The sequence below is a fragment of the Oncorhynchus tshawytscha genome, linkage group LG20, assembly GCF_018296145.1.
Source record: "Oncorhynchus tshawytscha isolate Ot180627B linkage group LG20, Otsh_v2.0, whole genome shotgun sequence".
Lineage (NCBI taxonomy): Eukaryota > Metazoa > Chordata > Actinopteri > Salmoniformes > Salmonidae > Oncorhynchus > Oncorhynchus tshawytscha.
In genome coordinates this window covers 34,941,696-34,956,428 of record NC_056448.1, presented here as the reverse complement: position 1 = coordinate 34,956,428, position 14,733 = coordinate 34,941,696, and the positions used below count along the sequence as shown (strand labels likewise).

At 49.7% G+C, this 14,733-nt stretch overlaps 1 protein-coding gene across 1 annotated transcript in view; it reads right to left on the bottom strand.

The window, feature by feature from the left end:
* Window positions 1-6,231: 6,231 nt before the first annotated feature.
* LOC112241372 (metal transporter CNNM4-like) overlaps window positions 6,232-14,733 on the bottom strand; it is a 50,054-nt gene continuing 41,552 nt past the window's right edge. Inside the window, exons 6-7 of the mRNA XM_042302523.1 lie at window positions 7,339-7,514; window positions 6,232-7,139 (exon numbers count right to left, since the gene is read on the bottom strand). Coding sequence (XP_042158457.1) covers window positions 6,447-7,139; window positions 7,339-7,514 — 869 coding nt within the window. The 3' untranslated portion in view covers window positions 6,232-6,446. The remainder of the gene's footprint in view (window positions 7,140-7,338; window positions 7,515-14,733) is intronic.

The window sequence follows — 14,733 nt, the reverse complement described above, 5'->3', positions numbered from 1 at the left end:
TCACCACAAAAGTAGCCTAAACAGTCACACCCAGCACCACACTGACTGGGCAAGTTAAAACACGTTGACTAAGGGTCTGTCACGGAGCCAAACACTGTAGTTATGTATAACCCCAATGAAACACAGCAGAAACGTGCAGTGGAAGAGTTAAATTCCTATCTTCATGTAGCAACCTGCAGACTTCAACTTTCTGAAGAAAAACTGTCTTCGACAAACTGAACTACATGCTGTTGGGAAGTTATACGCACCACAAAGAAAGATATCTTTTGTTACATGGCATTGGCAACAAGTAAATCTAACAGTCACTAATGTTTGTAATCGGCGTGGTCTACTGTTGACATTACCATTGTGGGAATTTATTTAACCTGTTCTATATGTTTGACTCGTCTAGGTGGGAAAAACAGAACACAGACTGTGGCAAAAAAGAGCACACGAGACACAGGAGTTTACATAGAGAAATATATCTCAGGTTTATTACCCCAATATCGACTTCTTCAGAACTCCATACAGATTCATTATTATAAAACAGTAAGTACACATTGCTTACCACAGAAAGTATTGCTGATCAGTCATTACACATGAAAGTCGTTGTGGGACACAAGCACTCCAAGCCCTAACCTCAAGTAATAAATAATATAGCATTTAGAACCGGCTTCTTGTGGAAGACTAGCAGAGAGAAAAACAGAGTGAGATCAGTGTGAACCCGGAGGCCAGACCCCTAGTCTGTGTCAGACTGTTCAGTGTGTGCTTATGGGTCTATCTAAAGAATCATTGTATCCATTCTAATGTCACGCACAAAAAACATCCTTCTTGGAGTTCTATTCTATTCCGTAGTGGGGGTCTGGCTCTCAGGCGAGCAGTATGTCACACAACAATTCCACAGATGTCTTAAGTTGAAGGAGTGTGCATTTGGCATGGTGACAGCAGGAATGTCCACCTATTGCCAGATAATTTAATGTTAATTTCTCTTCCATAAGCCGCCTCCAACATTGTTTTAGAGAATTTGACAGTACGCCCAACCGGCCTCACAACCGCATCTCATGCGTATGGCGTCGTGTGGGTGAGCGGTTTGCTGATGTCAACGTCGTGAACAGAGTGCCCCCATGGTGCCAGTAGTGTTATGGTATGGACAGGCATAAGCTACAGACAACGAACACAATTTAATTTTATCGATGGCAATTTGAATTCACAAAAACACTGTGACGAGATCGTGAGGCCCATTTTTCTTTGGGCATCTGTGATCAACAGATGCATATCTGTATTCCCAGTCATGTGAAATCCATAGATTAGGGCCTAATGAATGCGTTTCAATTGACTGATTTCCTCATATGAACTGTAACTCTGTAAAATCTTTGAAACTGTTGCGTTTATATTTTTGTTCAGTATATATAGTCATTGGCGTGACATTGGCCACATTATAGTTGGCAGACAGGCTAGTATGGCACCCTCGCGTCTCCTCAGTCATCACCTCTACCAGCCACCGGTGAATCAACCACCCACAGTGGAAAAGCGGTTTCTGGTCTGAGAATACAGCACCAGGAATCTTTATACCTCCTGGTCTAGGTCCCAGGTCTAATCACAACACTGGGGCTGAGCTAACAACCACACAACCGATCCTGGCTGCCAGTTAAGCTCTGCCGTCCCGCCAGGAACCAACCACCAGGAGCTGGACAACCATCCCGCCAGGAGCTGGACAACCATCCCGCCAGGAGCTGGACAACCATCCCGCCAGGAGCTGGACAACCATCCCACCAGGAGCTGGACATTAAAAAAAGCTTATAGGACTGTTTAGATCAGCGGTCAAAGAATTTAAACATTACTTGACCGGCGAGAGGGAAGGGGGTAGAGAGAAGGAGGGGAGAAGTGGTGGTGTGAGGGGAGAATAGAAGCTTGGGGAGTGGGTACAGAAAGGACCGGAGAAGAGGCAAGAAGGGAGGAAGAGAGGAAAGAACATTAGGAAAGGAAAAGAGGGGAAGGAGGCATGCTAGTCTGCCCAGACAGCTAGCTAACAGCCAGCTAACAGCTAGCTACGCTACCACAGTGCTCTGACTTTGATCATTCATGTCAAATTACAATTCACGGTCAGTGTTACTTAATGCTACATGAGGCTACTTCAGCTGGGGGGAAAAATAATCAGAGAGAAATGTTCTTTGAGGTCAAATCCAAGCAATGTTTTTATTGCTATTTCAATGTCTTCCTAGTAAAACGTCTTAGTCTAAAGAGATATACGTTTTTATCTCCGGTAAGTATTCTCACAGAGGCTACTTTATACATGTTCCACATAGGCATCCTCGCTTACTCCAATTACACACAAAATAGCAGACAAACACCTGTTTCTTCATATAGTATTTACAGTAGCATAATACAAGCAGGAAATATATAACATCTCTTCGCCTGTCACAATAACTCGTTGATAGACACGATTGTCGTAAATGGAAGCCCGTTTCACAAGAGAACACATAACAAAAAACAGAATATTATTACTTTTCAAATAAATACAACATTTCTAAGTAGTCAAACAATGCTTTCCTAACATCACCGTTTCCGGTACACTGACTATGAGCATCACAGCCAACCAGTGGCTAGACTGCAATCCAGACCAGTGCTGTAACAGAACCAGTAAGACAATTCTACGAGTGACCTATGTGAACCAGCAGTCAGGTCTAGCGTTTCTGTGTGAAGTAGTGTGTAAGGCCACACCCACCATAGACTTAGAACATTCTAGAATAGACGACCCCATTCAATACCCTGTACTAAGGGGCTTGTGTCAGTTCTATTCATTCTAATATGTGCTATACTCTTAAAATTCAGGTAAGAACTCTTCCCTGTGGAACAGAATAAATACTCAGTCGTACCTCAGTTTGTAATTTTCTTACCAAATTCATGTGTGTAAATCAATCTTTTATCATGTTGTTTCCTTCATGTTGACGGTTGCTTGAGTTACTTCATTGTCAGTTCATATATCTCTGGGGCTCAAGATCGGTAGATTTTCATGATAGCAGCGTTATATATCTGGTCTGCCCTCCATCCATAAAGAATGCATGGTGAAGGAGACACACAGTCATCTCTAAACTCTGTGTCCATTCCTCTGGAGGAGAGCCCAGTCCTACAGTTCCTCTATATGTGTTATAGACACCATATCTACCCATAAACAGCAAGCCCGGGCACAGAGCATGTAACAATTTCACTAATACACACAGTAAAACCTACATCACATTGAATCTGAATGGTAAATTGTTGATCCCCTGTTTTGGAATGTCATTTTTGGAGTACATACAACATAAATGAGAAGGGAACATTGTGGTAGAGGTGGCATGCCTTTTTTCAGGTCATTAGCAGTGCCAACCACCACTCACTGACTGTAACATCACACAATAAAACTCTCAATTCTAAAGTTCATTGTGACATCACAAATTGGAACTTTGAACTCCATTGTGACATCACCCCTGAAAATAGTGAATTCTACAGTATATACCATTGTGACATCACCCCTGAAAACAGTGAATTCTGTATTCCATTGTGACATCACAGTAACACTCAAAACTCTAAACTCCATTGTGACATCACTCCAAAGCAACCAATAATGTTAAATCACAGTGTCTCAGACACCCAAGTGCTATTCCACTGCTTATGTGAAATGAAATAAACAGGAAAAGAAGCTAGTATCATAGTCGAATTGAGCTCTGTTCACAGTTAGGTGTGTGAGTGTGTAGGTGCTAGGGGGAGTTGGTTGAAATACAGTAGTAAAGTCTGTTCTGGAGTGTCAGTGTCATCATTCACAGTACATGGAGTTTTGAAAGTTCTCAACAAAATAAAATCTATAGAATATAAAACATTTGACATCAAATAAATCTCTTATATATATATATATATATACACACACACAAAGTAATATGTAATGCAAAATAAATATTACTATTTATATTTAAATAATTCATAATATAATACACTTCACATCTCTGGTCAGGAGGTGGGTCTGTGTTAAACAAACCCACCTGTTAGTCAATTAGTCAGCCAACCCCTTCCAGTAATCCCACCCCCACCCCAGCCTGATAGGCCTGACAGGGTCAGGGCCATCAATCACTTCTAGTGTGTTTCATTCCACAAATATCTCAAAATAAGATGCAGCCCAGGAGGTACACACACAAACCCTTCCTCTCCTGTTGAGCCCTTGTGTAAACAGACCCCAAACGCAACAATCGCTATCTTTAACAATCATCTACTCACAACCTCCTAGTTCGGTTTTTGGGGAAATCGTCATCTTTGGAAAAAAAGAAAGAACAGACAAATGCATGTCTCTCTCAATATTGCTACATTTCTCTTTAAAAACATATTTTTCAGGTCACATTATATCTTTTACCCAAAACCTGAGGGCAGAGAATTAACACATACTATAAACATGCTATAGGCTGGGGTGTATATCACCCCCTCCTCTATCCTCCTCACCCACATAGCTGATCCCAGGCTGTGTCTGCAGCATCCGTAACGCTGACACACACACACACAGACGTATTCACACACACACACACACACACACACACACACACACACACACACACAGACAGAACCGTATGACAGAGACTAGATACATCACACTTGGCCTCCGCACTGCGTAACACACCAGTGCTCCTGGTCTCTTTCTCCTCCCATCTTGAGAGGAGGGTGGGAGGATAGGGGACAGAGGAGGGTGGGAGGATAGGGGACAGGGGAGGGTGGGAGGATAGGGGACAGGGGACAGAGGAGGGTGGGAGGATAGGGGACAGAGGAGGGTGGGAGGATAGGGGACAGGGGACAGAGGAGGGTGGGAGGATAGGGGACAGGGGACAGGGGAGGGTGAGAGGATAGGGGACAGAGGAAGGTGGGAGGATAGGGGACAGAGGAGGGTGGGAGGATAGGGGACAGAGGAGGGTGGGAGGAAAGGGGACAGAGGAGGGTGGGAGGATAGGGGACAGGGGACAGAGGAGGGTGGGAGGATAGGGGAACAGGGGGGTGGGAGGATAGGGGACAGAGGAGGGTGACAGGGGAGGGTGGGAGGATAGGGACAGGGGAGGGTGGGAGGATAGGGGACAGAGGAGGGTGGGAGGATAGGGGACAGGGGACAGAGGAGGGTGGGAGGATAGGGACAGAGGAGGGTGGGAGGATAGGGGACAGAGGAGGGTGGGAGGATAGGGTGACAGGGGGACAGAGGAGGGTGGGAGGATAGGGAACAGGGGAGGGTGGGAGGATAGGGGACAGAGGAGGGTGGGGGGGGGACAGGGGAGGGTGGGAGGATATAGGACAGAGGAGGGTGGGAGGATAGGGGACAGAGGAGGGTGGGAGGATAGTGGGCAGGGGAGGGTGGGAGGATAGTGGGCAGGGAGGGTGGGAAGATGGGGGGACAGAGGAGGGTGGGAGGATAGGGGACAGGGGAGGGTGGGAGGATAGAGGATAGGGGACAGAAGGGAGGGGACAGAGGAGGGAGGGAGGATAGGGGACAGAGGAGGGAGGATAATGGACAGAGGAGGGAGGGAGGATAGTGGACAGAGGAGGGTGGGAGGATAGTGGACAGAGGAGGGTGGGAGGATAGGGGACAGAGGAGGGAGGGAGGATAGGGGACAGAGGAGGGAGGGAGGATAGGGGACAGAGGAGGGAGGATAATGGACAGAGGAGGGAGGGAGGATAGGGGACAGAGGAGGGAGGGAGGATAGGGGACAGAGGAGGGAGGGAGGATAGGGGACAGAGGAGGGAGGGAGGATAATGGACAGAGGAGGGAGGGAGGATAATGGACAGAGGAGGGTGGGAGGATAGTGGACAGAGGAGGGTGGGAGGATAGTGGACAGAGGAGGGAGGATAGTGGGCAGGGGAGGGAAGATGGGGGACAGAGGAGGGAGGGAGGATAGGGGACAGGGGAGGGTGGGAGGATAGGGGACAGGGGAGGGTGGGAGGATAGGGGACAGAGGAGGGAGGATAATGGACAGGGGAAGGTGGGAGGATAATGGACAGGGGAAGGTGGGAGGATAGGGGACAGAGGAGGGAGGGAGGATAGGGGACAGACGAGGGAGGGAGGATAGGGGACAGAGGAGGGAGGATAATGGACAGAGGAGGGAGGGAGGATAGGGGACAGAGGAGGGAGGGAGGATAGGGGACAGAGGAGGGAGGGAGGATAGGGGACAGAGGAGGGAGGATAATGGACAGAGGAGGGAGGATAGTGGACAGAGGAGGGAGGATAGTGGGCAGGGGAGGGAGGATGGGGGACAGGGGAGGGAGGGAGGATAGGGGACAGAGGAGAGACAGAGGAGAGACAGAGGATAGGGGCCAGGAGGATTCCCATAATGCACCTTGCTCCTTAGAATCTTCCAGTGCTCCAGGGATAGTGTCAGTCAGGGCCAACAGAACTTGAGAACAAACGGAATAATGTGTGTGTATTTATTTTAACACATCTTAACAAACCCCCGCAGGGGTAGATGTCAGATGGTGCTCTCGGTGTGTGCGTGACTGATGGTGTGCATGTGTGTGTGCGGGTGTTGGTGTGTGTGAGGGTGTTGTGTGTGTGTTTGTGGGTAGCTGGGTCTGCGTGTGCCACCCAGGCAGTTCTGTGGCTGCTCAGAGAGCAGAGAGGTCATCTCACCTGGCCCATTCTCCCCCCCTGGCCCATTCTCTCCTGGCCCATTCTCCTCTCCTGGCCCATTCCCCCCCCCTGGCCCATTCTCCCCCCCTGGCCTCGCAGAAGGGGGGGATTTGAGGGGGAGAGAGGTGAGGGGATGAGGCAGGTGGGGGAGAGAGGATGAGGAGGAAGATAGAGGTGGGTGAGGGGTGCGTGCACCCGAGAAGGGGGAAGGGGTTGTCTTGGGCAGAGGTTTGCCTTTTATGGGAGGAGGGGTGGATTGGGGCAGAGCCGGGCGGGGATTGACTTGGGTGGGGATGGTGGTTTGGGGTAAGGGGGTACGGTCGGTGGGAGGAGGGGTGGGCTGAGGGATGGCAAGGGGGTGTTTGAAGGGTGGGGTGGCCAAGGGGAGAGGGGTGCGGGGAAGGGCTGGGGTGGTGATGGGGGGCAGGGATGCGGAGGTGCTGTCCAGGTGGGGGTGGCTCCCCTCGGGTGACTGGGGGGTGCTGTCCAGCCTGGACGCCAGCAGACCATTCTGGTACTGGGAACGAGTGATCTGAGGTGAGGAGAAGAAAGCGACAGAGTGAGGAGGAGAGAGTATAGAGAGACCAAGGCCCTGTTAAAAAACAAACCCTCACCCAAGCATGTGCGACTACTAGACAGAATAGTGCTGTCAGCATGAAGGTCACTAAGATATATGTAGAGTTATAAGCAGGTTAAAAGTCAAGGTCAGGGGTTAAAGTTGAGAGTGTTACCTTGACATACTGCAGGTCAGTAAGAGCACGTACGTAGAAGTCTGGTGTGTACTGGCAGGTGGTGAGCTGCATGTTGCTAGCGGTTACCGAGCTGCAATCTCCGGGAGCGCCACGCTCAGTGCAGCTCAGCGACGCCGAGCGGTTCAGACCACTACTGTGAGTAGGAGAACGGAACTCTGGGATACGGAGAGGGAGAGAGAGGGTGAGCTTGGGATAATACACCTATACACATTCACACAAGAACACACACATTCACTCGCACCAACATGAATGCATGCACACACACATATTAGGTAAACACACACATGCATGCACGTGCACAGACAGAGGAGAACACAGAAGAGAGGAGAAGAAAACAGGGGAGAGGAGAACAGGAGAGAGGAGCACAGGAGAGAGGAGAACAGGAGAGAGGAGAACAGAGGAGAACAGAGGAGAGGAGAACAGAGGAGAGGAGAACAGAGGAGAGGAGAACAGGAGAGAGGAGCACAGGAGAGAGGAGCACAGGAGAGAGGAGCACAGGAGAGAGGAGCACAGGAGAGAGGAGCACAGGAGAGAGGAGCACAGGAGAGAGGAGCACAGGAGAGAGGAGAACAGAGGAGAGGAGAACAGAGGAGAGGAGAACAGAGGAGAGGGGAACAGAGGAGAGGAGCACAGGAGAGAGGAGAACAGAAGAGAGGAAAACAGGAGAGAGGAGCACAGGAGAGAGGAGCACAGGAGAGAGGAGCACAGGAGAGAGGAGCACAGGAGAGAGGAGCACAGGAGAGAGGAGCACAGGAGAGAGGAGCACAGGAGAGAGGAGCACAGGAGAGAGGAGCACAGGAGAGAGGAGCACAGGAGAGAGGAGCACAGAGGAGAGGAGCACAGGAGAGAGGAGCACAGGAGAGAGGAGCACAGGAGAGAGGAGAACAGGAGAGAGGAGAACAGGAGAGAGGAGAGGAGAACAGAGGAGAGGAGAACAGAGGAGAGGAGAACAGAGGAGAGGAGAGGAGAACAGAGGAGAACAGAGGAGAACAGAGGAGAGGAGAACAGAGGAGAGGAGAACAGAAGAGAGGAGAACAGAGGAGAGGAGAACAGAGGAGAGGAGAACAGAAGAGAGGAGAACAGAGGAGAGGAGAACAGAGGAGAGGAGAACAGAAGAGAGGAGAACAGAAGAGAGGAGAACAGAAGAGAGGAGAACAGAAGAGAGGAGAACAGAGGAGAGGAGAACAGAAGAGAGGAGAACAGAAGAGAGGAGAACAGAGGAGAGGAGAACAGAAGAGAGGAGAACAGAGGAGAGGAGAACAGAGGAGAGGAGAACAGAAGAGAGGAGAACAGAGGAGAGGAGAACAGAAGAGAGGAGAACAGAGGAGAACAGAGGAGAGGAGAACAGAGGAAAGGAGAACAGAGGAAAGGAGAACAGAGCAGAGCATGATTGTACAGTAGAATCTCATGGCGCTGACAGCAGTAATTCAGACACAGATGAAGTCAGTGGACAGACAGCACGCACATGCGAACACACACACACACACACACACACAATACAGGCCTGAACAGCAACACACACAGCAGCAGAGAGCAACAGGTATATGCAACACAAACATATGGAAACACAAAGACACACGTTGGGTATGATTGACTGATGATTAGAGGAGGAAGTGGTTATATACGGATCGGGAGTGATGGGGACCAAATCAACAGCCAGGACCAAGGATGATGGCATCATGGCTACCAATCAACAACCAGGATTCTATGGCGTTTGATCTCCTTGAGTTTATGGCCCTGGGATCTGCCTGCCATGCAAACGAGGCTCTGATTGGCTTGGCGGGAGGGGGAAGGGGTCTGGACATTATGAGTGTGTGTGTGTTGGTTAGGGGAGGTGGGGTGAAGGAGTGTGTAGCTCGTTCCTTCTAGGCACACTTCTGAATACATTGGATAGGTAATGAGGTATAGCCCACCTTGTCTTTGGGTAGGCTGGGTCAAACTGGCCTCGTATTGCCTGTACCCATCTACTCTTTTTAGATCTACACAAGTGCCTAGGGGAATGGTCTAGGGAACTATCAGTTATAGGAAGTAGGGAGGGTCAGAAGTAGAGCAGTGATCATAGAACTCTACATTCTATGCTAGTGACAGGATCAGGTAGTAGTGGCGCAAGGTAGAAGATGGTCTTTAACCACAGATCTAGGATAAGATTACCCAAAATGTAACCAGTAGGGCAATGAGAAAACATCTGAACCTAGACCAGTAGTTAAGGCAACTAGGTAGAAGGGGTCAGGGGTTAAAGGTCAGAGATGAGAGGGAGTGCCGTGGAGCAGTGGCTCCACCTAGAGCCCCATCCAGCAAGTTCCTTCCATCCTCCTTCCTTTTCCTCAATCTGTACTGTGTGGTCCAGCAGTTCCAAAGGTCCAAAGAAATTGGTATCACTCATTCTATGTACCTGACCCTGCTCCAATATCATGAAAATACTTACCCTCCCTACTGTTCTACCTTCCATACTTCCTCCCTACTGTCCTACCTTCCATACTTCCTCCCTACTGTCCTACCTTCCATACTTCCTCCCTACTGCCACTACTTCCTCCCTACTGTCCAACCTTCCATACATCCTTCCTACTGTCCTACCTTCCATACTTCCTCCCTACTGTCCAACCTTCCATACTTCCTCCCTACTGCCACTACTTCCTCCCTACTGTCCTACCTTCCATACTTCCTCCCTACTGCCACTACTTCCTCCCTACTGTCCAACCTTCCATACTTCCTTCCTACTGTCCTACCTTCCATACTTCCTCCCTACTGTCCAACCTTCCATACTTCCTCCCTACTGCCACTACTTCCTCCCTACTGTCCTACCTTCCATACTTCCTTCCTACTGTCCTACCTTCCCTACTTCCTCCCTACTGCCACTACTTCCTCCCTACTGTCCAACCTTCCATACTTTCTCCCTACTGCCACTACTTCCTCCCTACTGTCCTACCTTCCATACTTCCTCCCTACTGCCCCTACTTCCTCCCTACTGTCTAACCTCCATACTTCCTTCCTACTGTCCTACCTTCCATACTTCCTCCCTACTGCCACTACTTCCTCCCTACTGTCCTACCTTCCATACTTCCTTCCTACTGTCCTACCTTCCATACTTCCTTCCTACCTTCCATACTTCGTCCCTACTGTCCTACCTTCCATACTTCCTTCCCACTGTTCTACCTTCCATACTTCCTCCCTACTGCCCCTACTTCCTCCCTACTGTCCTACCTTCCATACTTCCTCCCTACTGTCCTACCTTCCATACTTCCTCCCTACTGTCCTACCTTCCATACTTCCTCCCTACTGTCCTACCTTCCATACTTCCTCCCTACTGTCCTACCTTCCATACTTCCTTCCTACTGTCCTACCTTCCATACTTCCTCCCTACTGTCCTTCCTTCCATACTTCCTCCCTACTGTCCTACCTTCCATACTTCCTCCCTACTGTCCTACCTTCCATACTTCCTCCCTACTGTCCTACCTTCCATACTTCCTCCCTACTGTCCTACCTTCCATACTTCCTTCCTACTGTCCTATCTTCCATACTTCCTTCCTACTGTCCTACCTTCCATACTTCCTTCCTACTGTCCTACCTTCCATACTTCCTTTCTCCTTTCTAAAGAAGAAAGGAAAGATGCATAATATATAACTTGTAAACCCTAACCTTATTGAAATAGGACCCATCAACGGCACTAAACTGAGTAATGTTGTCCCAGGCTCCTCTGCTCTGTCCTGCTGACTGGGGACAAACACACTGATGTGACCTGATGTGGCACACGGTCTGTTAGCATCACATACTGTATAGGGGCTCAGCTGTCAGCATCCGCAATTACTGGGCAGAGTAAGAACTGCACCACATCACTCAGTCCCTCCTAGTGAGAGATGACTGCAGAGGACCGGCTCGGTCACCAAACCGTGAATAATTCAATACCACCCCACTCCACTGAGAGTGTAGTGAGGCGTAGATATGCGTTATGCTAAAATAGAGTTATTAACTAGCATTAGTGCCGCTGACTGTTATCTCGACCGGTGTTCAATGTTTAGCCAATTGTTTGATTTTTTTCAGCGTTCAGCCTGGTTTGTCCAGGCTACTGTGAGTCTGCTATCAAGCTCTGGAGAAATTGAGAGGATTGAGGGCCTGATTGGATTACTAAACCTTTGTAACTCCTGGTTTCTAGAGGGAATAAAACCAGCAGAGAAAGAATAGATCTTGGGAGTTAAGAGTCGTTTGGGAGTTCAAATGTTTGTGTTTTACTCTACTTAAAACAAAAAACAACAGGTAAAACAAACCATTAGTTTAACTGCCCCTGTATGTAAGGGATAGATATTCTAGTGGATCTCCACGCTGTTTGTCTATCAGGTTGTACTTGCTGGAGCAGGGCTCTGAAGAAGAGGATGATGGGAGGGAAACTTAAATGTGATTTTGGCATATAAAGTGACCCCACCCCCCTCCCCCATGTTATCCCCTCTCAGGCTGGTTGGTTCTTTACCTGGAAAGCGAGAGAACAGAGAGAATCTCTTAAGGGAGAGGCGTCGTGGAGGGGGGGACGCCACTGAGGGGGAGAGAGGGGGAGTGACGGCTGAGAGAGGGGTGGGCAGAAGGGGGAGAGAGAGAGACGCTCTCGTTTACTCATCGGTAGGCAGTAACAGCACTGTTGGAGTTAAATCTGCCTCTCTCGGCCCGACTGACCTGAAGACACACAAACCTTTCTCCTTCACAGAGCACTTTGACATGATCACCTCTATACATCATATACATTAAGTCTCTGTCTAAAATGGCACCCTATTCCCTACTATAGTGCACTACTTTTGGCCACGGTTAGCCACATAGGGCTCTGGCCTAAATTAGTGCACTACATTGAGGATAGGGTGCAATATCAGCTTCGCCCTGAGTGACTCGTCATTTTCAAAGGTCAACGAAGGCCTGCTGTCAGATTGGAGGCAGACAGACCAATGGTAGGGGCTTAACTGAGTGACATCAGACACTGATGTGAGTTAGACAGTTTGACATGTAGGCAGCAGTACATAGCATATAGCACATGCATACACATACAACAGAGACCACTATTATAGAGATATTAGACAGAGACAGATGGAGAGAGAGAGAAGAGAAAGGAAGACGGGGGAGAGAGAAGAGAGAAAGGAAGACGGGGGAGAGAGAGAGAGAAGAGAAAGGAAGACGGGGAGAGAGAGAGAAGAGAAAGGAAGACGGGGAGAGAGAGAGAAGAGAAAGGAAGACGGGGAGAGAGAGAGAAGAGAAAGGAAGACGGGGAGAGAGAGAGAGAGAAAGGAAGACGGGGGGAGAGAGAGAGAAGAGAAAGGAAGACGGGGAGAGAGAGAGAAGAGAAAGGAAGACGGGGAGAGAGAGAGAAGAGAAAGGAAGACGGGGAGAGAGAGAGAAGAGAAAGGAAGACGGGGAGAGAGAGAGAGAAGAGAAAGGAAGACGGGGGAGAGAGAGAGAAGAGAAAGGAAGACGGGGAGAGAGAAGAGAAGAGAAAGGAAGACGGGGAGAGAGACAAGAGAAAGGAAGACGGGGGAGAGAGAGAAAGAGAAAGGAAGACGGGGAGAGAGAGAGAAGAGAAAGGAAGACGGGGGAGAGAGAGAAGAGAAAGGAAGACGGGGGGAGAGAAGATAAAGGAAGACGGAGGGAGAGAGAGAGAAGAGAAAGGAAGACGGAGGGGAGAGAGAGAAGAGAAAGGAAGACGGAGGGAGAGAGAGAGAAAGGAAGACGGGGGAGAGAGAGAAGAGAAAGGAAGACGGGGAGAGAGAGAAGAGAAAGGAAGACGGGGGAGAGAGAGAGAGAAAGGAAGACGGGGAGAGAGAAGAGAGAAAGGAAGACGGGGAGAGAAGAGAGAAAGGAAGACGGGGAGAGAGAGAGAAGAGAAAGGAAGACGGGGGAGAGAGAGAGAAGAGAAAGGAAGACGGGGGAGAGAGAGAGAAGAGAAAGGAAGACGGGGAGAGAGAGAGAGAGAGAAAGAGAAGACGGAGAGAGAGAGAGAGAAGAGAAAGGAAGACGGGGGAGAGAGAGAGAAGAGAAAGGAAGACGGGGGAGAGAGAGAGAAGAGAAAGGAAGACGGGGAGAGAGAGAGAAGAGAGAAAGAAGACGGGGGAGAGAGAGAAGAGAAAGGAAGACGGGGGGAGAGAGAGAAGAGAAAGGAAGACGGGGGAGAGAGAGAAGAGAGAAAGGAAGACGGGGGGGAGAGAGAGAAGAGAAAGGAAGACGGGGAGAGAGAGAGAAGAGAAAGGAAGACGGGGGAGAGAGAGAGAAGAGAAAGGAAGACGGGGGAGCGAGAGAAGAGAAAGGAAGACGGGGGAGCAGAGAAGAGAAAGGAAGACGGGGGAGCGAGAGAAGAGAAAGGAAGACGGGGGAGCGAGAGAGAAGAGAAAGTAAGACGGGGGAGAGAGAGAGAGGAGAAAGGAAGACGGGGAGAGAGAGAGAAGAGAAAGGAAGACGGGGAGCGAGAGAGAAGAGAAAGGAAGACGGGAGCGAGAGAGAAGAGAAAGGAAGACGGGGGAGCGAGAGAGAAGAGAAAGGAAGACGGGGGAGCGAGAGAAGAGAAAGGAAGACGGGGGAGCGAGAGAAGAGAAAGGAAGACGGGGGAAGCGAGAGAAGAGAAAGGAAGACGGGGAGCGAGAGAAGAGAAAGGAAGACGGGGAGAGCGAGAGAGAAGAGAAAAGAAGACGGGGAGAGAGAGAGAAGAGAAAGGAAGACGGGGGAGAGAGAGAGAAGAGAAAGGAAGACGGGGAGAGAGAGAAGAGAAAGGAAGACGGGGGAGAGAGAGAGAAGAGAAAGGAAGACGGGGGAGAGAGAGAAGAGAAAGGAAGACGGGGGAGAGAGAGAAGAGAAAGGAAGACGGGGACGGAGAGAGAAGAGAAAGGAAGACGGGGGGAGAGAGAAAGAGAAAGGAAGACGGGGAGAGAGAGAAGAGAAAGGAAGACGGGGAGAGAGAGAAGAGAAAGGAAGACGGGGGAGAGAGAGAAGAGAAAGGAAGACGGGGAGAGAGAGAGAAGAGAAAGGAAGACGGGGAGAGAGAGAAGAGAAAGGAAGACGGAGGAGAGAGAAGAGAAAGAAAGACGGGGAGAGAGAGAAAGAGAAAGGAAGACGGGGGAGAGAGAAAGAGAAAGGAAGACGGGGGGGAGAGAGAGAAGAGAAAGGAAGACGGGGGGAGAGAGAGAAGAGAAAGACAGGGGAGAGAGAGAAGAGAAAGGAAGACGGGGAGAGAGAAGAGAAAGGAAGACGGGGAGAGAGAGAAGAGAAAGGAAGACGGGGAGAGAGAGAAGAGAAAGGAAGACGGGGGAGAGAGAGAAGAGAAAGGAAGACGGGGAGAGAGAGAGAAGAGAAAGGAAGAGAGAAGAGAAAGGAAGACGGGGAGCGAGAGAAGAGAAAGGAAGACGGGGAGCG